Source organism: Kwoniella pini, chromosome 1 (genome assembly GCF_000512605.2).
Source record: "Kwoniella pini CBS 10737 chromosome 1, complete sequence".
Lineage (NCBI taxonomy): Eukaryota > Fungi > Basidiomycota > Tremellomycetes > Tremellales > Cryptococcaceae > Kwoniella > Kwoniella pini.
In genome coordinates, this window is record NC_091716.1 from 258,959 (window position 1) to 281,109 (window position 22,151).

A 22,151-nucleotide genomic window follows, 5' to 3' on the forward strand; every position below is an offset into this window, starting at 1 on the left:
GGATTGGACAAAGGAGGTGTATGGGAATCAAGGAAGATAAGGAAAATTGCCTATTTGCTTGTCCTCTCTGTGTGACAAACTCGGATGGAACAGGTGTTACAGTCGTCCGTAATTATCCATTACCCTGAGGTAGTGATCAACATTACTCACCATACCTGAATACGATATTCTCCTCTGGTCCATTCGATGTGCAGACTTTGTCGGAGTCAAGAGGACTATTGTCCTGTCAGTCGTACTCGGGTAGGTGAGAATCGTTGGCATGCTTTGATATGTGGATCTCAGAGGGAAAGGACAAAGGAATTGACTAATGAACCGCGAGAATAACACGCCTGATATCCCTTCACAGCCTAATCCTGGACCAATCAAAATTACTATATTAGTTTGATTAGGCGGAAACTTTCGCTGATCAATCTTATTTGTTCCATTCCGATTTTCGCCATAGCAATTCTTTCCTTTCTTTATTCATCGTTCATGTAAGCATTTATCATTTCAGATTGATAAGGAATATTTCGTACGATATTTAAAAATTCGGACTGGAAATTAACCGGATTCTTACGGAACTGAAGTGTAGTAGTGGTAACATGACCTTTTATGAATATTTCACCATAACGGATTGATCCGATTAATGATATACACTCAATATATCGTCATATGTCTAAGCTTGAGAAAATGTGATCATGAGATTTTAAGAGTATAGAGGAGGGTTATGTATCTGTTGAATAAAGTCATTCCATTTTAAGATTTAATTTCAACTATTGAACAAACTTATTTCAATATAATTCACTATATAAATATAAATCATTTTAATAATCATACAAATCATTTGAAAATAATCAAATTTATATCAAATGAACAATGCCTCCTTTTATCCAAACAAACGGTATATTACTATGGACAGCAGCAACATTAATAATAACATGGTCACAACAAAACAACAAGAACAAAATATCTTCAAAAACGGATTTAATATATGGAGTTCAAACTCATATTTCTTTAGAAGATATTGGAAAATGGTAATTTTATCTAATAATCAAAATGGTAAATTAAATGATACATTAGCTCCTTGGAACTTGATTTTACTTGTAAGTTATCTATTAATACATTATTATCTGTCAAGTAGGTTGTATCTTCCAAAAAAAAAAAATGCTAATAAGGATAATTGATTAATTATAGATTGTCAATAATCATTCATAATCACCTACGATGATACTAATCATCCTAGAATATTTCATTATTTCTCCTCTCGATATCTCAGGTACACTCAGGATAGATAATTCACAAACAGACTGCGAGGATCACATATCTCCATATTACAGTTAGCGTAAGGCTCATCATAGGATAGTATATCAAAGTTGTAAATATCAGTTGTATGATAAGGCACATGTATGTCATGAGACTCCAATAACAATTCATCACATTTCTACTTGTTAGCATCGGGAGAAGTAAGCGCAGATTAGTTGTTCATCGAAATGCCACCTGATGCCAATCCACAAATGCAATTCAAATATCCAACCACAACCAAATCATTGTCATTTCATTCATACGTAGAAGGGGTATATCTATATTTATCTTGAAATTGAAAGGAACTTGTACATAATTTGCAAATATATATTCTTCTTTGTTTTGATGCTACGAAAAGATCATTGATCATTTGAAAAGGAAACAATGATAGTGGAAATGGGTAGGGTATAAATAATGGTGCTTCTTCTATTTTCATATTACTTCTAGTCATACCTTCCTACATTGTCGATAATTACACTTGATTAAGGTTAAGATTCAAAGTCTGAACATTGATAGATGCACAGTCCATCGCAATGTATATTAGGAATTTGCCAAATACCAAATGGTTTAAGATAAAACTGCAAGCACAATTACGGAATTAGTGCTACCACTCACAACGTTATGTTCAGGTCCATCATTTACTCACCCATAGGTTCCCCACCATCTCCTGTTGTCCTGTCAAAAGCCTTGGTAGCGAAAAACCTTACATCCGCATCGGAATCTTCCTGTAATTTCTTGAGAGCAGGTACAACTTTTCGAGAAATAATGTCTTGACCTTCAGGCGATGTAGCAAGGACAGCAGCGAGAGTTTCAAGACATTTCGCAACGTTGAACCTGATGTTTGGAATAGGGTCTGAGGCGAGGTTCAATGCTGATTGAAGAACTGTATCGCGAATTATTTGTACATTGAGTGAAGGTGCCATGGTCTAAACCCCGAAAGAAAAATCAGTCAGCTTTCACTTCGACAGATAAAATGCATCCATTGAAGTGTAAGGATTACTCACGGTGATGGCGAAAATCGTAGTCATTCTATATAAGTAATTCTGGTGGTCACCCATTTCCAGAACTTTAGGTATTATAGTTGATTGAGCCCACTCAACACCAAATACATCTGTCAATTTCTTAAGATTGATAGTTGCTGCTTCTCGAATGGAGAAAACGGTATCTCCAAGCCATGACATGCAAAGTTGACCTAATTTATCATCAAAGAATTGTACACCGAGCTGTTGAGCCAATAAGGGGATGTATTCGATTATAGCTTGTCGTACTCTCCATTGCTTATCTTCCGCTAATTCCATAATCGCTGGCAGGAGGGCTTGGGACAATCGTTCAATACCGATTACTGGAGATAAGAGCATCAGTTTGAGTTCGGTTTCTCGGAGATCTCGGTCCGAAGCACAAACTACGACTCACCATCATTGACCATATCGAGTTTACCGATCAAATTCAACCTGACATCGCTGAAATCGTCCTTCAATAATTGTAGGAAAAGAGGTAGGAGGTTTTCCACCGTCGAGTCCGTACCGAGTAAAGGTGCCAATCCTGATATTTGCATAGCCAAAGACGCTCGGACATGTTGAGATGAGTCGGTTGAGAGATCTCGAACGCAAGGAAGGATCTTGGCAAGAATCACCTCTTTGTCCACCAGTTTTGCGAAACCTGCGTGGAGAAATGAATGAGCCACGTGAATCATCGTATTTGAGAGGAGAGAGCGACTCACCGGGTATTTGACCAGCAGCAGCAGTTCTGACTTCGGCTTCATTATCCTTTAACAAGCCAACAAATGCGTTCACCAATTCTTCCCTAATCACGGTTTCACCAACAGATTCGGATAACCCGACGAATTCATTAGCAACCATGTATCTGACTCTCCATGATTTGTCCGCTACACTTGATCTAAGAGGTTCGAGTATATGCTCTTTGACCTCTTCCGGATTGAGGGCAGCCGCAATAGCAATGAGATCTGGGATTGTCAAAAGTCGGACAGAATCTTGGTCATCGGTTGCCAACTTTCGGTAAAGCGGAATAACGTCGGAAAGGAGGATGTCATGTTGATCTGGGACTTCGGCTACTGATTTGGCGAACGGCTGCAAAACGAAGTAAGGATGAATAAGTGTCTCTTACAGCTAAAGAAGTCTGACTGGACGTGTATCCCATTTGAGGTTGTTAAGGAGGATAGCCAGAGAGTCACAGGTTTATTACTCACGCCTAATGCTTTGGCAGCTGCTCTTCTGACCATTGGTGTTTCATCACCACATAGGACCGCGAATAGCTTCCTCAACTCCTCTTGAACACTAACAGAGGCTAAAGGGTATGGAGCCGGGAACAGAGCACAGGCGGAAGTTCTGGATGTGAACCAGTCTCCTTGAGCGAGATGTTTGATGAGTGGTAAGAGGTGTTCTTCGATTTGAGCCGGTGAAAGGAGGACGGATAGCTTGGAGATTGATTCAGCGGCCTACAAACGAGAACACAGTAGAACCTTATCAGCGTTGTACTCCAATGTGCGAGGTGGGTAGATATGAGCCGCCCACCTTGTCTCTAACCAGAGTCTCTTCGACGGTAGCGAGATTTTCCAATGGTCCTAACACTGTCCAAGCGTATTGGTTTCCTCCTACATATTCTGCGAAATTACCCAACTCTTCAGCAAGAACAAGGAGTACTTCATCCTCGTCATCTAGTTGATCTTGTAAGAATACAATTAATTCTTCTCTCGTACGTTGTGGACCAAGTGCAAGTGCGATGGTTGATAATCGTCTTATAGATGATAACCGAAGTACAACATCTTCAGACTTGAGCTCGTCCATTAAAAGGTGAATTGGGTAGAGGGATGATGAAGAAGGTGGAGATGACATATTGTCTTACTTGCTGATGGGTGGGATCTGAAGTTATAGGTGATTGAATCCAGCCAGATTTCGTTGAATTTACCTGATCTGTCAGGTGTGTTTCAATGATAAGGCTTTATTCTTATGTCTGAGTTGATTTGTTGGTCGAGAATAAAGGAGTTGGTTTGATATTTCGCACGGTGACTGACTATGATTATAACTTTGACTCATCGCGTAACGCCAAACACAATATCATCATACATACACTCATCAACCATCCCATTAACCACCACCATAATACATCTCCACGCGTTCGGAATTAAAATTAGTCTTGAATCGATGTGGCATTATGTCGCGTGGACAAAAGCAGATGAGATACACGTGGCTCTTTTGACGTCATTAAAGATCATACTTGATGCTCTCCTAGATAAGATTACAGCTATCCAGTTCTACCCAAGGCGAAGCTCATACAGGCCGACTTCTATGTTAGTTGAAGACCTTGAAAACCCGGGAAACGAAGGATCACTAAGGCGCCCAAGATGCCCTCGGAGCTCCTGCACTTGCCACCACTTTACACCCTCGTTGGTCTATATCGACTAGTGACCGACCCTTTCATCCGGCAACCAGTATTAGACAAAATCAAACATGCTTCGGTGCGTGGTCTTGTTGTTGGAGGAGTATACGCAGCAGCAACGTGGAAAGTGATGGATTGGTTCGTGGAGCACTTCTTAGTTGGGGAAGGATGGAACGTTTTTAAATCGCACAAAGCCCTGGAGAAGAGCTCTTCGGGTGTAGTGAATGTTGGCATAGGGCGATTGAGCGTTCCGATTGATATAGTATTGTGTGAGTTAGACCGTATGATATCGTGTTTTGATCCTCAAAATCGTATTATTTCGGTATCCCCTTCGATTCTAGGCTGACGTCTCGAACAGATACCCACCTGTTTATTCTTTTACCCCAACTCAGTTCGATCCTTCGTTACTTCATATACAAAAATCTGAAAATAGCTAGATCTCGAGCATTTTCCTTGACGGTATCCTCAAGGGGCAAACCTCACGAGTTTTGGTCTCAAGGATATATTGAAGAGTGGGCTGAGCCACCGAAGCCTGCTAGTAATGGTCAAGTAGATCAAAATGGTCGAAGAGTAAGATCCGACACTCAATGGATTGAATGGTTATTATGGTGGCCAACTCAACTTGTTTTGCGAAAATGTGAGGACTAGTGATCTCTGCCTCTGAATACCCTTTAGCTGACCCTCCTAAATCCTTGTCTATATCAGATCTCTTCTTACCCCTTTCGCCGTCTTTACCCCTTTTGGCTCCTCTAGTCCGCTCTTTCCTCCGCTCAATCACGACTGGAGAGTATTTGCATCAGCCATACTTTGATACAAAGGGCATGAGTAATGATGAGATCTGGAGATGGGTGGAAGAGAGGAGATGGGCATATAGGGGTATGTATAACCTATCCAGCGAAATGATCGTAATAAACCTCTGTGCTAACGTTACAATATCATAGCATTTGGTTTCGCCGCTTCCCTCGTTGAGAGTATACCGATTGTAGGCTTATTCTTCTCGATTTCAAACCGAATAGGTGCAGCCATGTGGTGAGTAGATGTCCTTCCAACGAGCGTTACATTGATAATACGATTAAAAGGTTATATGCCTGTGCTGACCCTAATGTTAGGGCATTTGACCTTGAAAAACGACAACACCTATTTTCGGCGGGGGTTATCAAACCCCTCCCACCTACGCAAGTAGGGTTCTACGGAATGGGTAAAATAGACGATTTGGGTGTAGACATACAGAAGGCAGAGGAGGATATCGACAGGAAATTCAGTAAGAAGTCTCACGAAAAAGTTGACACTTCTGAAGGTGGTATATTTGAATTGAAAGGCGAAGGTCTAGGATCAGCTGAGGGTGGAAAAGAAAAAATTTTATGATAGTAATAATGGATACTACTGTAACGTTATGAGATATACTGATGTATCGATTTCTGCAAGTATGATATATATTCTAACTATCCTCTACGACTCTTTCTTCGCTTCTCAGGTCCATTCGGTAACTTTTTACGAATAGGCATTAAATTACCATCAAATCCTCTAGAATCGTATGGATGTTTTCCTTTCACTCCAGCAGTGGTATCATCATCACTCTTGGTTTCTGCTGGCTTATTTAAACCAGTACCATCCTTTTTTGATTCGGAATCACCATCATCATTTTTGTTATTGTTCGACAAATCATTCCTATCTGTATCTCTTTCTTGATTTGGATTGTTTGATCTATTACCTGTGTCGTCATTATGTCGATTTTTCTTTCTTTTTAAATTGTCAGGTTCATTGCTTCGACCGTCATTATCTCTATTACTTCTTGGTCGATCTAATAGATCGCCATTCCCATTTCCACTGGATTTTACTTTCTTTCCACCGAATTTCTCAGTCAACTAAACATTAAACAAATTAGCGAATGAGTTTTTTTAGGCCTATTGTGAACATTATGTGTCTTTATAATAAATCTCAAATTATTGATTGACTTACAAATTTTCCATTTTTATCTCTACCAAGCCATAAAGTAGTCAAGATTAAAGTTTCAACACATGCAATCAAAGTAAATAAATCAGGATGAACAAGTATAAAACTACTAAATTCAATAATTAAACCAATTAAAAAAATTGGCCAATATTGTTCTAAATGATTTAAATGAGCTAATTGTTTATTTGAATCAACTATTAAATTGTTTTATAAAATTTTAATTTGATTAAATCATTTGAGAATATTTAACATAAAAAACTCACTTTGATGTTGTAAAGGAATAATTAAATCAAAAATATGACCTAAAATTAAAGTAATTTCAATTTGACTAATTCTTAATATAATCCAAGAAATTATGAATAATATAATTAAAAAAGTAAATTCCCAAATTCCAGTTAAATCTGTTAATGTTATTAATAAATCACCTAACCATCCTCCAGATGTATATAACTTTAAAATTAAATAACCAATAATTAAATTAGCGATGTTCATCATGTCTTAGTTGGACTAACCATGAAATATCTAAAATGACTACATTTCTTAGCAATTTCTTCACCTCTTCCGGTCTTAAATTCCTTAACACTACTTGAATAATCATTTCTCCTTCTACTTTCCCTTTTACGCTTATGAGCTTCTTCGCTCGAACGACCGCTTCCTCTTCTCGGTGAGCCTTGTTTGGAATCACTCTCCGATTCAGGTCTTGATGATTGTCTATGTCGTCTTTTTCTATCTTTACCATGTCTTAATCGTCTTTTCTTACGCAAATCACTGGAGTCGGAATCTGAAGCTGCCATCTTTGTAATTCGACAATTTCGATAGGCGAAATGGTCTATTAGGTATTAGTTTTAACAACTGCATAATTATATCGACAACGAATCTCGTCATGAGTAACAGTTGTTGTCAGTGTCACAGTCCTTTCATTTGAAATGTCCTTTGATCAATCAATAATTTCGATTTGTCAATTTGAAAGGAGTTCATTGCGAAAGGATATTACGTCTCGAGAATATATCGTCGAAACAGCATTTTAATATTAAGTATCTAATCTACTGCCACGTGATTGAACTGAAATACTGGTAATTGTTCAGCTCTGGATTGGCAGCTGCAATGTAAGGGTTATTGAAAATTACCTTATGATTTCTCATCACGTCGTATATATATGCAGTACTAGTCATATATCACTGGAACAAAGCTGCCGATTACTGTCTATAACCATACTATCCCTAAATAATGTTGAATGCCAATCCTCTTCGACAAATAACAGGGGTATCCGTTCAGTAGTAACTAACGAGATTCACATCATTCTAAGAGCTTGATTTTTAGACGCCAAGTCATCTTCAGACAAGTAGCAGAGTCATGCGTTACTGTTCGAAATTCTCCGATTCCCGCTTGCTCTTGATATCGGAAGCATATAGAAGCTATACCTGATCAAATGTATGATGACTGTGAAATGCATTTTAGAAAGGTGATTCTCTTCCAGATATTAAGCTTTCGATCATTTTCTTTTGTTACCATATTTTCGGAGTGATATCTTAGATTTTCTCCTCGGTTTAGTTTTTCCTCGGTGATTCCCAAATCCAGGATAAACCTTAGATCTGGTATCTTTTCAAAAGTTTCGCTACCAATTTTTATTTTTCCGAGAAGGTTTGTACATCTCGATCAAGATGTAGAAATATCATGGACCGCGGCTATGTATCTAATTGAGTGAATTATTTTCTATTCATGCTGATAGCTGATAGCTGATCGTTGTTCGTTTGATTGGGATCTAAAGATATTATTTGGAATCTGGAGATCAGAACAGATGGGTCGAAATGAGCCTCCACCAGTGGCTCATATCAAATGTGGAGGATCTATCAGCTTACTTGATTAGATTACTAAGGCAAGACAACTAAAGGTGGAGGTTTTATCATTGTGAGTGACGGGAGCTCCAAGAATCTAGCTCCTAACGCCGCTTCACGCTTCATACCCTGTCAATTACGGTACACGTGAGAACGGGTGAAAAGAAACACTGTAAGGGCACGTTCCTTGAAGTATAGCTCCGAATACGTATAGCAATCCAAACGATTTCATCGAAGACTCCTCTAATTTCTATCGGAACTATTTCTGCAAACTTAAAAGCAAATAGACGAAACCGTCATGCTTGAATATGGATAATCACAGGATCATAGGACTTGGCGTTCCTATTCCCCACTTTTGACCCATACGAAAATTCGAATTGTCTTCCTATCGCAAGAAATACGACAATTATCAAATGAGACATCCGAAGAAAAGAACAATTTTCCAATGACTACCGGTTTCATAATGGAGGAAAACGGAAAAATCATTTTTAAGGTGTGGCTTTCTTTCTGATGACATAAACCCGGAATATACGGGAGAAAATCAGTTGAAAAATTACGTTTTTAAGCTTATTGAAAAGATACGGAAGAGTTATCGTATCCGGACGATAAATATTGAACAATACTAACTGTATTTGTAGATCTTTTCAAACTTCGCCCTTAACCCTTTGAAGAAAGGTTCCCGAAGCCATAACCCCATGACCATGGATGAAACGTTTCATCCATCTTGGCATTTCATCATTGTTCTTCAAACATCTATTGTATGGGGTCTAAAGGAGAGGTTTTATGCTACACTGCGCATACATGTAAATTAATGAGACTCAAGGCATTTACCTTAAGCGATAAGTCTATTTCTCCTGTCCGTCAGTGCTGTGCCGAATCGTGCCCTTCAAACATTCAGAGCCCCTCCTCTTCTGCAGATTGATGACTTGAACCAAATTAGTCATGACAATCTTATGGCGCCTGAAAACGAGTCAGTACTTCCGAGCATTTTCCTTGTAGATAAGTGGTTACTCCACGTTTCAAGGCACTTTTCCTGAACGACAGTCAGCTCCATAATGACTTTTCTAGACCAGGGCGGTTCCAATCGTAACCCATACCCTGATTTCGGGTAACTTCCGATCGCAAGGATCGCTTCCATCAGTAGGGTTTTAGGCGCTGGCCAAGGGATGGCAATGTGATCGGTACCGTCAATGCGGCAACAGCGTAGATGTGTCTAACTGATAGAACATGGTATATGGCATAGGTTCATAGACAGAGATATCTCTCAGGATGGAGTTTGAGGTATGATTCACATTCAACTAAGAGAATGATTTGATGAATCCCAATTAAAGAAGCATTTTGTGTCAAAGGAAGCTTAAGAAGGTTTCTGAAAGATGATATGACGAAAAACTCCGACCCAAGAAGAAAAGAGACTTAAGTTTTTTCGTGAATTTCCCCAAGAAGGCACTCGCAGTATTCTCGGAAGATTTAGTTCATGTTCTTTTGTTCTTTCGCATTGCTAAAAAATCTGGGTCCGAGCATTTTGATCATAAAAAAAACGGCGACCGAGCTTATTGGCATGTGGCTATTTCATTTCCTCGGTCAGCGTCAATGTGATCATGATCACAATGCCGTGACATTCTGATATTGTACTTTTTTGCCTAATCAAGTCCCGTTCCTTCACTATCTTCTCCAAAATGTCTCTGATCAATTTTGTCTAATAAATCTTCCTTCCTCTCTCTCTTCTCTTGAGGAAAGAAATCCGTATTCGATCAAAATCCGCACTAAACTTTTTTCATCACGATTTAGGTTCAAGATGTAACCCCTCAAGAAATGATCGAACCGGATTTTTATTTACACCAGAGTGAACTTTTTCCAAGCCATTGACAAAGATTTCCCTTAGACCCCCACAACTCATGTTCATCAATTAAGTAGTTGAGCAAGCCGTCATTTAGACATGCGACCGGAACGGCGTTGTTATCCACCTTTGAGCAAGTTGCATTTCACTCTCCTGATGCCCTCCGCTTGTATAATGAGATCCCCCTTCCTTCATCTTCCTTAATTGATATATGCGAGACAGTTTAATTCTCCATGATTCCCATGGTTGAGAAAAAACTGAAACCTCGATAGCTTACCAAATATTCGATACCCCTTTTTTTCTATTTTGAGATTGCCTATCTACTCCTACATCCCCCACTCTGTCAGTCCACGAAGCGACACACTTCATATCTCACCCCTTACGGTTTACCGAACTCGTCAAGGAGCAATCTCTCACTTGATATCTCAGTTCACTTGTCTATATATGTCTGTGTGCATTCATCGTCTGTGCGCTGGTTCCATCATTCTATTGATATCGTATCGTTTCAATCATCCAAATATTGTAAACTCCAAGAAAATACCATCCTACCACCAGATATACAAAGTAAGAGCTGAAAGTCAACTCTCCAATTGAAAGAGAAGAAAAAAGTCGCTTAAGCCACCGAGTGGTCCACCGTGGTCTCCACCTCATTTACGTTATATTTCACCCATTCATCCGGAATATACGTTGCACCATATCATCAAATCGCTGTCGTCGTTATCTTGAAATTCAGGAAGATCTGATTCATTGATTGAGAGAAGTTGTATATCGTGAAAAGCATAGAACGTCTGATCACAAAGACATAAAGAAAACTGGGCAATTGCCTGCATTTCCGACACCATTGAGGTTCGTATTCATCATCACAAGGTCAATTAGAATCATAGACATCTAAGAACACCGATACTGGGTAGTCATCAGTCTCCTCCATCGCCCTGAATCTTTGGTGAAAAATAGAAACAGCATTCAATTTGATGGATGGTTAAATTGATAAGGATAAGCTTAAGGTGAGTACGACGTCTATTTTGTATAATCGGTGTCGGATATTCCGTAATGCCGGTGGATTATTACGCAAAATATGGTTATGGCATAAAGTCTATTTCAACTGGGATCTTGATTGCTTTTATCGTTGGGATATACAACAATGTACATGGGATGTATGTGCATATCATGCTGCAATAGCATGATGCATGAGAAACTCAGGGATGATCAGGAAACATGACGTGTGCGTGTATGTGTATGGAAGGGATGTGTAGTGTGTCGGTGAAATAGTACATAAAGGCAGTAAAGCTAACATTCAAATATGATTGGCAGTCATAGTTGATCGTATTAATCCATCAAGTTAGGTAACGCTATCGGTTTTCACAAACATCTTATTGTTCTCGATACAAACATCTCGCCTATCGTCTCTATCGTCAAATCCGTACTATAAGGAATTATAGTCTTTACCAAACAGAGCAATACCGCCACATCAAGCTCGACCCAAGGTCAGATCAGCGCAAAACTCATCAATCAACCTCAAAAATCTAGCACGGACCTACACCCTCTAAAAACAGCGTCAACAAAGTCAGATTCAAGAATCTTATTTGTTGAAGATACACAATTATCACTGAATCTTCTTCAGTCCCATATCAGCTAGTCATTTAAAACTGAGCAAGAAGCAAGATCTCTTTCTCCAGCTTCTGAAATACAGATTGTGTGCAACATCCCCACACACAGCGGTACATTCGGTACATATCTCACCAAGGAAAGCTTCTTAGGCATACAGCTGTCAAAAGCCGCCTGGAAGCCTCGTGTCTTTCCGCATCCACACGTACCCAGCTCATCAGCAGCTTACTCGACTTCGGATCGATACAAGTGCAACGTCACCTTACCTGATCACGCGTTCCGGCGATATCGAGAGTAGCCATAGTAGCTTGCCACTACCGCAAGAGGGGGGCCTGTATAGCTTTACACACCTTGTCAGTATCGCGTTTCATCTTTCCCAGAGCTATATTTGCTACATGACAGATACCATATCCTCCTACATGTTTCATTTTCGAGGCTTCAATCCATAAACCATGCCCGACTCAACATCAACGAGTCGTCCAGCTGTATCCGAAAGGACAGGATCACCTGCACCGAGCTCATCATGTGTTGACTTGCCAGAGCTCGATTTTGACATCAATGCTTTCTTACAGTCTTGCGCCGAGTTCATGTCTCAACCCCTCACACCTTCCCCTATTTTCGACGTGCCTCCTACACTACCTGATCCGGCCGTCACCACGCCCCCTTACACCTCTGACGAAGGTAGCGTCTCTGGTGATATCACCTCTCAACCGAAAAGTAAATCGCGTCCCGCTGTCAACACCCTCAATATGGGGATTGATCAAGCCTTCAAATCCTACCAATCGCCAGATCCCTCCAATCCCAGCTCCTCGAGCACTTCGATGCGACTCACAAATTCAGGCTCTATGTCTCAATCTCCTCCTTTGACCTACTCATATAGCAATCCGAACATCTTCGCTACGTATCCTCAATCATTTCCTACCTCCAGCTATTTCCCTCACCAACAATCTCCAATACCGCCTCCTATGGCTCTTGCCGCCTCACCACCATGGCAAACAACCGATACAGAAGCCAATACATCGGGTCTTGATATTGATCTTGACGTTGATTTGGAGGGTATAACCGATGAAGGTACCGCTAAGTCATCCTACTTAACTGCCTCCGCGATGAGATCAAAGTCATCATCGAAGGATTCTATACCTCGACCACCTAACGCTTGGATTCTGTATCGATCAGATATGTTGAAAGATTTAGCTTCTGGAAACGATATACCTGGACTAGATGCGGTCTTGAACAAAATGGGATACGGACCAACAACATCTACAAGCTCGGACGAAAGTACCAATGACGCGTCAATGAACGCTGAGAGCGGTAAAGCCAAAGGTAAGAAAAAGGAGATGATCGATTCAGAAATGATGCCTCCTCCTTCGACCAAATCTAGTAAGAAGAGTAAAAAGGGTAAAAAGGAACCTACCGAGCAATTTCTAAGTCTTGGTTCGGGTAAAACAGGAAAAGGTCTACCACAAGCGCATATCAGTAAGCTTATTAGTACACTATGGAAAAACGAGACGGAAGAGAGAAAGGCTTTTTACGAGAGGGCGGCTGATCTAAGGAAGATTGAGGTGAGTCATCTCCGAGAGGATTTTTCAATGTCCAGACCGGCAAATTTCTGACTCTCTTTACTGAAATAGCATCAAAGACGATATCCTGATTACAAGTTCCAGCCTATGCGAAAAGCAGACAAAATACGTCAGCGTGAGAATAGGGAGCGAGAGAAAGAGGAGTTCAAGCGACAGAAGGAAGCTGAAAAGCAAGCAGGAAGTGAGTTCGAATGTCTATTCATACGTCACACTGGCTTATATACACTACTATAGAGGCTAAGCGCCACCAGAAACGGCGAAACCGGCTCTCCCCTGCATCCCCGTACACGATGATGAACACGGCCAAACGTCCGGATGTTGGTTCGTTGGCGCGGTCATTGTCGTATTCAGGTGAATCCCTACAACCGACCTCGCAATGGTGGACAACAGGATCGGGAGGACGATCAACATGTAGGTGTCTTCTCCCCTAACGTCGGATCGGAAAGAATTGACCCTGGCGTGCGTAGTCTCCAATGGACCTCGACGAGAGACGGAACCTTCCCCCAGATATGGTCTCGGAGCTGAACCCTTGGGAATGTATCCCTTCCCATTCCCCACCGGTGCTCTTCCTGCATTGGCCCCGGAAGAAGCCGCCCACCAACAACAAGCACAACATGGGACACCAGGAGCGATGATTGCTCAAGATTACCAATCATGGCAACAAAGTCAAGCTCGACCGCAATATCCCACGGCACCGACACCCCACGTGTACGTCGAGCCTGCGCCCGAGGCTCCACCTATGAGTCAGCAGTCGTCCGCTTCGACCACCGCTGAAGCATACTCGACTCGATCAGAACCTTCAATGTCTCAGCCTCAGCCTACTATACCTATACAACAACTACTTGAGGGTTTAGGCATATATCCTACGATGCACTCCGCTGTGCCATTTATCGCCGATCCCCTGCCGATGGACATGCAAGGTAGGCCGATGCCCATACTTGGATTCGACGATATTCAACCTTTACCGGAGGACGACAACGGTGATCCTGCTGCACTTGCTGAGATGTGGTGGAATCTGCAAGAGGAAGATGTGAGGGATGATATGGAGAATTCGACTATTCCTAGCGGACTTATAGCCGAAGAAAGCATTTACCAGACCTACGAGACTGACGCGAATAGAAGGGGGACAGGTGCTGGAGGTGTGTTGCTATGCTTCCTTCGAAAATCCTTCACACGCTGACTAATTACAATTGTCCAGTTTCAGTCGTTTCCGCAGGACCTAGCAGTGGTACGAACACCGGTGCACCGCCTACCCCGTCAACGACTCTCTTTTCTCAACAACCTTTCACCTTTAACATGGCAGCGCAACAACCGTACCCTTATCCGCAGGGATACGTTCCGATGTATGTTTCGGTCATTCCAGAGGACGGAAACATAGACCCATCAATACCCTTCTTCACCCCAGCCTATGATGCGAATTTGCCATACTTGCCCATGGAAGCTGGCATTGATCCTGCGCTATACGGTACTGCTTTCGAAGAGCAGGGTCCGTTTCTATCAACTCAACAGCCTATGTCTCCCACCGAAAGCTGGTCGGCAGGTCCTACACCCCGTGAAGCGACGTTTCTTCGCGCCGCACAAGCACAGAACGAGCAGAATCGCATTGCTTCCAATTCGTCGGATGGAACCGTCCGCACCGTATCGTCTAATCAGCCCATTCCACGATATGTGTCGGCCTCTGCGTATCCCCTTACTCCGTTGAGCCAAGATCCAAGCTCGTTACCAGGTACAGGGGGTATAGTCGATAGAAATACATCATACTCCGCTCTTGCAGCCGTCATGTCAGGACAATCGATGACCATGGGTATGGGAGATGATGATATATTGGGTTGGGATGATAACGACGTTATTGAACGCGATGAAGAAGGGGAAATTCTACAGCAACCTAGAAAAATGAGTCAAGCCTATCTTTTACCAACTCTTAATACACCTGTAACGGTGACTTCACCAACGACTCGATCACCTGTACACGCTCAGTCGATACAGGCTGTACCTCAAGCACCTGTTCAACAGAAAGGTAATATCATCGAAGCTCCTGTACCAAGAAAAGCTACCACACGGAGTAGAGCTGTAGCTGCTAAGTTTGCTGGTGCTGGACCCGGAGCTGAATAAATCTGGTGATATCTCATTTATAATTTTTCCTCATTTTAATCCGCTTGTATGATGTCTGTTGTCGTATAGGGTCTACTCAATATATACCATTTTTGCTCTTTGCTTGTATTCTGAAACAACTGGTTATACTGCCCTTATCAATTCCTTGCTTTTGTATTGCTGCATGCCTTTTCTACAGTAAGGTAGATGTATATAAAGGGAATTGATTCTGTATGAATCAAGTCGTGATATCCAGTACGTCCGTCACGGACCGTTTGTGGGATCAAGTTACGTGAACTCGGTCTTTCAAGCAATTGCGAGATTTGTGCTAGTACGATGATTGTTCAGTTACTTCTTGCATTCCCCGCATCGGTCACAACCGATCCGTACCGAGTCTTTTTGTTGAGAACCGCGTGTGACTTGAGGGGGAAGTCTAACAGAATATCGGAGCCGGTCCGGGGCAAATTCTAAAAATAGTTCTGCCTAGTCTTGGTGTCGCCCCATTTGAAATCCTTTGACGAATGAAAATGCGGCAATTCAACATTCTTAGCGTTATTCCTTTTGATTCTTGATCAGAACTTGCCGATATGCTGCCGTAACCTGAGAGACCCCCTGGGTCAATTAAGGTTCATGTGATTTGATCACAGGAGGGAAATGGGGAAATACGAGAGTATTTGAAGGTCTTCCCTTTTCGTTATGGGCTTAAGGGTTTAATCGGGTTGAGAAATACGAAGAATCTGGTTCCCCAGATGTAAAACGTTGATATATATACAGGTGTGTGAAGTACTTTTTGCCCCATTCTTTTTTTCCCCTCTTTCATTTGGCAAATTGATTCGAATTGGGACTTTATAACTTGTAAAACAGAAATATAATGTCAAGACACGTTTCTTTACCTGTGGAGGAGAAACCATACGAACAACATGTTGATCATTTTCAAAATGATCAAGAATTAAGTGCAATTGGAACTAGAACTACAGATAATGAAAAAGGAAGTACAAGATATGCTTCATCTGAAATTGGTTCAACATTTCATCAAGAGAATAAAAAAGCAGAAAGAAAATTGTTACTCAAACTTGGTATGTTTTTTTGCTTAATTAGCAATTTTTTTTTTTAATTGACGCGGTTTTACCTGATAGATGTTGCGATTTTACCTTTTGCTGTATTATTATATCTGAGTGCTTATCTTGATAGAGGTAATTTGGCAAATGCAAGATTACAAGGACTTCAAAAAGAAGTATTAGATAATGAAGATAAAAACTACTCTATTGCTTTGTCCATGTTTTTCGTAACTTATATCGTATTTTCAGTAAGCTTTACTTTTTTTGCCTTAAAAACATGAAAAGATATCCTTATCCTGACCTTTTGATGTAACTTAGGTACCTGGAACTTTACTTGCTAGACAATTTTTACCTTCTAGATCAATTGCATGTGGTGCCTTGATATGGTCAATTGCAGCTACTTGTCAAGCAGCAACATTTAACAAAGCAGGTTTATTTGTTTGTAGACTTTTTGTCGGTGTTGGAGAAGCTATGTTTGGTCAAGCAATGGCATTACATTTGTCTTTCTGGTATACCAAATCAGATTTGGCTAAACGAGTTGGTTTATTCATTTCTGCTGGTGCTTTAGCAGGAGCTTTTGGTGGTTTAATTTCGTATGGTGTTACAAGTATTAAGCATTCTGCTATTCCTCAATGGAGAATCTTATTCGTAAGTCACCATGATAGCCGATATGGCATAACGCGTTAGCTGATAATTCCTTAGTTAATCGAAGGATGCCCTTCTGTAATTTTGGCAATTTGTACTTTCCTTTTCATGCCTTCCAGACCTGAAACTTCGAAATATTTGAATGAACAAGAACGAACACTTTGTTTGACAAGATTGAATGCTGAATCAAATGTAGAATCTTCAACTGGTATTGATTGGAAAGGAGTTAAGAGATGTTTCACCGATTGGAAGACTTATGTCATTTCTTTGGCTTATTCCTGCATGAATCTGGGATTAGGAAGTGTCGGAGGTTTCTTACCAACTATCATTAAAGGATTTGGTGAGTTGACTAGTTTTTCTCGAAGGCGAAGACCTTTTCAGGAAGGATGGTGCAACTGCGATCGGTCTCTCCAATCATGACTAATCCTTGTTTGACTCACTACTAGGATACTCCAATGCGAAAGCCCAACTCTTCACTGTCCCACCATATGCCGTCGCATTGGTATTTATGTTACTTTTAACCTCATTCTCAGATCACAAACAATCTAGAGGTATTCCAGTTGCCGTCGTTTTCATCCTTGGTCTTGTTGGATGGGCGGTCCTTCTGGCAGTTCCACCTACTCATATCACTCATGCTCAATTTAGTGCAAGATACTTTGCCTGTATCCTTGTAGTTACTGCAGGATACACAAATATTCCATTAATCATCTCTTGGCAAGCTGCTAATACTGGAAATCAATCTCAAAGAGCAGCAAGTTTAGGAATGTTAAATTCCGCTGGTCAATGTTTATCTCTTTTGGCTGCTTTCTTGTAAGTTGAAAAACGAATATATATCCGTCCGTTGTGGGCGTTCGGAATATTGCGCTATAGTATTGAACAAATCGCTAATCACGTCTGACCGTCTCGCTTTCAGGTTCCCATCCAAAGAAGGACCTCAATATAAGAAAGGTGCTACAGTAAATATCGCTTTCCAAGCTTTAGGTTTAGTAATTGTCCTTTGTATGACTGCTTGGTACAGATATGAAAACAAAAGAAGGGATAGAATTGAAGGTGGTAGACCTCCTAAGGGAAGTCATATCAATTTAGCTGAAGAATACGATTTAGCACCAGGTAAGTTGAGTCTTTTTTTAGAATTATGAACCTCCATATCTGATTCGATGCTGAGTCTTGATTTTTTCGATGCTATCTTAGGCTTCAGATATGTTCCTTAAATACACCTTGTCTTTGGGTCATGGTTATCGGACCAAATCGACACGGAAGAACAATAACATATGAAGGAAAACGAGTTCCGGGCGATATTTTGCAGGCTTTGTTTATATAGGACCGCAGTTTGGTTAATCATGATGGAAGTGCTGCTGTTTGCATCTGTATAATACTAGCACATGCTTTGTTTCATATATGATGGTCAGAATGCATAATTGTGCTGACTGATAGTATGCCTCGCATGAGAAGGCCACCATGTTTGGACTTTGTAAGACATTCGAGCATGTTTTGTCACAGGCCTTGATGTTTTCGAGATGTTGTATAAAGATCAGTCTCCGAGAGACTGGAAAAACATCAAAAGCTTATATCCGATTCCAGCTTGAGCTCGACTGCCTCGATATATCATTTTCTCTAGCGTGCTGAATCACAAGATAACTACGATTCTGGAAGTTCGGGAAAAATAGAAAGCCAGCAAATTGGGCAATGACTCTGCTTTACTCAGTCATAGCAAGTCAAGCGAGATAATATAATGCATTCGACGGGTAATATTGAAACGCTATGCACAGTATTCTAATCTCTGTTTGTCCGGTGATTCTTCGATATTATGGATAAGCCAATCATTCAATTCTTACTTTTACCCCATTTATATTCACATGTGTATCGCCCATTTGGCTAATTTCCTCGAATTCTATTTAATAAGCTTAGGCTTTCGCACCGTGCTCAACAGCATTTAATCCACTTCCGCTAACACTTGAGGTAGTGGCGTCTTGAGCAGTTTCTTGTGTATGGTATTTTGGATGTCCAAGTGGAAAGATGAATTTATGTAATGGTCTAATAGCCCAAAGTAAGACAATAGCGAAGATTGGCTAATAAATGATCAGATACCACGTTAGTCCCATTTCCGAACGGAAAGGACCCGACCAGCATAAGAAGGATCTTACCAGATATTCGAAGATACCAAAGTAAATTTCATGAGTAGCAGCATTTTCATAAGCACCTGTTTTATTGAAAATTAACAAATTTACCAATTGAATTTGAGAATATTTGTGGAAATTACCTTGAGCACCTTCGGCAATTCTTATAAGTAATCTAATGAAAAATAAACCTAAACTAATCATGATTTGAGCCATTAAAGGTTTGATATGAGGTACGATTGTTTCTGGAGAGGTCATAGCGAGGACTTTTGTAGATCGTTTGAGTATTACATAGCAAAATACAGTGATGATTATGATGGTGATTGCCTGAGTTCCTTACGATTAGGATTTATCCATATTAAGGGATAATACGAAGATTAATGCTCACTTGTAGAACGTTACCGGAAAGGAAGATCACCGTGGAAGTCTAAAAGATGAAGAGAACCAGCTTAGCTTTATATTCAGTATGAGATTGATAGCCATTAACCTACTCCAATTGCGAACATCGGAGTGGCATTTACGATCTCAGCTGCTTGAGCGGATGCCCAAAAGTATTGACCGGCAATCTGCATCAATACTATCGCATCTCTTCGCTGTCAGCTCAAGTTGAGACAGAGTCATCTTGGAAATAAGCGGTCTTACCCCAAACAACGTCAAGGATAATGAATACTATAGTCGATAGTAAGCGATGGGTCGCTGACTCGAGGGATGAGAGGCTTACCAGTCAACATTGATCTAACTCTCATGGGAGACAACTTGTCTCCATTAGGCATATACTTGAGACCTCTTTGAATAGATTTATAAATGGAAGCTGAGATCAGGATGGTAGCCTGAGATTAGATGTCAGACTGGTTCGATTCAACGATCAAGAGACGCAAAAGCCAAGGGAGTGTGAGGGAATAATGAAGCTGAAGAACTTACAATCTGGATCAAAAAGATACCTAGCAAGAAAGACATTCCCTATGTGAAGAAGATTATCAGCAAAGAACTCATAATCATCTCGGAGAAAGGGTCAACTGAGGATAAGCTAAACTTACACTGAATTGATGTTCATGAGTATAGAGTCTAGCACCGTATCCCAAAGCTTCGATGATACAAGCAAAGAAGAGCAAACCGTGACTACAAAGACATCATAGATGAATCAGCGGTCTTTGTCAACAATTAAGTCAATAATGTTGAACGAAAGGAGATAATACTGACACACTTCTAGTACCTCTTTTCTTTACGAACCACCAAAGTTGAAGACCACACACAAGCAAGAAAGTCATACAGCCTATTATACCCATAGCAAGTGATGGTACATAACCATATTCCAAAAAGGGAGCTTCACCTATAGCTGGTGGATTATTGATAGGTCCGTTGTACGGCATGTTGATGAGTATTACTATACGGCAATAATTACTGAAGAAAGTCAGTACAAAAAAAATAGAAATGGATATTCTGATGATGAAAGCTTTTAAGTACTTACGACTTGATTTCAGGAAGGATGAATTCGGAATATAAATCTCCAGACTGATCGATGGTTGTCAAGTAAAAGAAGCTCGGTTGTGTACGAATTCCGGATCGAGAAAAATCAAGTTGCTGTTCGTACCGTTATATATCTTTACGATTCGATTCGCCAAAAGCTTACACTCGTATTTACCCCACTTGAATTTGGCGAGCAACAAATTCATCGTACTACAACAAAGCTTGTATAAGCCAACATCAATCTAAGTCCTGAATTGCTTCAAAACAATAGTGGAAAATCAAATGTTACGCCTCCGCCAAAGATCAACCGTCTATGCTTACACTGAGCTTAGATCTAGGGGCAAGAGCGATCTGATAACGAAACATGAGTACCAGGGCGTCAGGAGTAGATTTGCTGATTGATGTATGACGTTTAGGGTAAGCCACAAGGCATAGAGATGTAGGCAATCTTGATAAAGATTTGAGGAAGAATCCCATCGTATTTCGTACTTGTCATCCAATAGGTCTGGGCGCATCAGTGAGTAAATTGCTCGGACCTAATTTAGTATAAAAGGGCAAATGAGAGAACTCGTAAAAGGGTAACATATAGTCCACAATTTTTTAATGGCTTGAGCGTACACGGCCAGATTAATCGTAAGCTTGCCTTCGTTGAGCTGAGTTTTAGTTTATGAATCTCGATCAAGCGTTTGAAATGTTCTGCAGGTTTACGCTTGATCTTCCCTCGTTGTCAATGAACATATGATCTTCCAACTATGGCATCAGAACGTCTCTTCAAAGTTTGTTGGGTTATTTGATCACAACAGATTGTTAACTCAATCGTAGCATCTGAAAATAATTCTGGTTCCAGTCAAGTGTATCAATGCCCTGAATTCATTTCGAATTCCCCACGTCGAGGCTCTAATCTAACCTAGATCATAGCTACGCTTTGGTATAAATGTCGTAGATCCTTTCGTCGTCAGCTTGGTGCAATTGATTAAAAAACTAGTTCACCTTAGTTCCTGTGTTCCTTGATAACAGTTTACCCTTGAAATAGGACTCCGTTGTGTGGGGAAATTAGATGAGTATCATCTCAATCAAGCTATTCATCTTGTATACGGTGTCGTATCACAATTTGAGCTACTGCGGGAAAGGTTCTGCTAACGCGGTACACATACAATCATCGTTCTTGCTAACGGCTTTCCATATCGACTTAACCCCACTTTCAGTATTACTCACCGATAAGCCGTTCAAATGAAAATATTGACGCTCAATTCGGACCCTTTCAATCCAATCCAATTTGTTGATAG

The 22,151-nt window shown here is 40.7% G+C and overlaps 7 protein-coding genes across 7 annotated transcripts; 4 read left to right on the forward strand and 3 right to left on the reverse strand.

Moving 5' to 3' along the window:
- Nucleotides 1-848: 848 nt before the first annotated feature.
- On the forward strand, nt 849-1,194 carry I206_100109 (uncharacterized protein; the record flags this gene model as incomplete). The annotated part of the gene is made up of 2 exons (XM_070202134.1): nt 849-1,082; nt 1,174-1,194. 2 exons carry the CDS (start codon nt 849-851, stop codon nt 1,192-1,194), a joined length of 255 nt encoding a protein of 84 aa, XP_070058235.1.
- A 725-nt stretch (nt 1,195-1,919) lies between these two features.
- I206_100110 (uncharacterized protein) lies at nt 1,920-4,133 on the reverse strand (the record flags this gene model as incomplete). The annotated part of the gene is made up of 6 exons (XM_019152991.1): nt 1,920-2,207; nt 2,286-2,623; nt 2,695-2,940; nt 3,002-3,368; nt 3,488-3,736; nt 3,813-4,133. The coding sequence occupies 6 exons, from the start codon at nt 4,131-4,133 to the stop codon at nt 1,920-1,922; spliced, it is 1,809 nt and encodes a 602-aa protein (XP_019015129.1).
- Nucleotides 4,134-4,642: 509 nt separating this feature from the next.
- I206_100111 (uncharacterized protein) lies at nt 4,643-6,042 on the forward strand (the record flags this gene model as incomplete). The annotated part of the gene is made up of 5 exons (XM_019152990.1): nt 4,643-4,946; nt 5,036-5,314; nt 5,383-5,553; nt 5,619-5,706; nt 5,787-6,042. 5 exons carry the CDS (start codon nt 4,643-4,645, stop codon nt 6,040-6,042), a joined length of 1,098 nt encoding a protein of 365 aa, XP_019015128.1.
- Nucleotides 6,043-6,119: 77 nt separating this feature from the next.
- I206_100112 (uncharacterized protein) lies at nt 6,120-7,424 on the reverse strand (the record flags this gene model as incomplete). Its single annotated transcript, XM_019152989.1, has 4 exons — nt 6,120-6,542; nt 6,637-6,824; nt 6,894-7,080; nt 7,143-7,424. 4 exons carry the CDS (start codon nt 7,422-7,424, stop codon nt 6,120-6,122), a joined length of 1,080 nt encoding a protein of 359 aa, XP_019015127.1.
- A 4,935-nt stretch (nt 7,425-12,359) lies between these two features.
- On the forward strand, nt 12,360-15,599 carry I206_100113 (uncharacterized protein; the record flags this gene model as incomplete). The annotated part of the gene is made up of 5 exons (XM_070202135.1): nt 12,360-13,469; nt 13,539-13,668; nt 13,722-13,898; nt 13,955-14,626; nt 14,686-15,599. 5 exons carry the CDS (start codon nt 12,360-12,362, stop codon nt 15,597-15,599), a joined length of 3,003 nt encoding a protein of 1,000 aa, XP_070058236.1.
- An 850-nt stretch (nt 15,600-16,449) lies between these two features.
- I206_100114 (uncharacterized protein) lies at nt 16,450-18,492 on the forward strand (the record flags this gene model as incomplete). Its single annotated transcript, XM_019152987.2, has 7 exons — nt 16,450-16,654; nt 16,715-16,884; nt 16,955-17,284; nt 17,339-17,621; nt 17,728-18,091; nt 18,195-18,391; nt 18,473-18,492. The coding sequence occupies 7 exons, from the start codon at nt 16,450-16,452 to the stop codon at nt 18,490-18,492; spliced, it is 1,569 nt and encodes a 522-aa protein (XP_019015125.2).
- Nucleotides 18,493-19,185: 693 nt separating this feature from the next.
- On the reverse strand, nt 19,186-20,768 carry I206_100115 (uncharacterized protein; the record flags this gene model as incomplete). Its single annotated transcript, XM_070202136.1, has 10 exons — nt 19,186-19,350; nt 19,426-19,481; nt 19,542-19,725; nt 19,787-19,825; nt 19,890-19,975; nt 20,041-20,067; nt 20,120-20,228; nt 20,320-20,358; nt 20,436-20,517; nt 20,599-20,768. 10 exons carry the CDS (start codon nt 20,766-20,768, stop codon nt 19,186-19,188), a joined length of 957 nt encoding a protein of 318 aa, XP_070058237.1.
- Nucleotides 20,769-22,151: the final 1,383 nt, after the last annotated feature.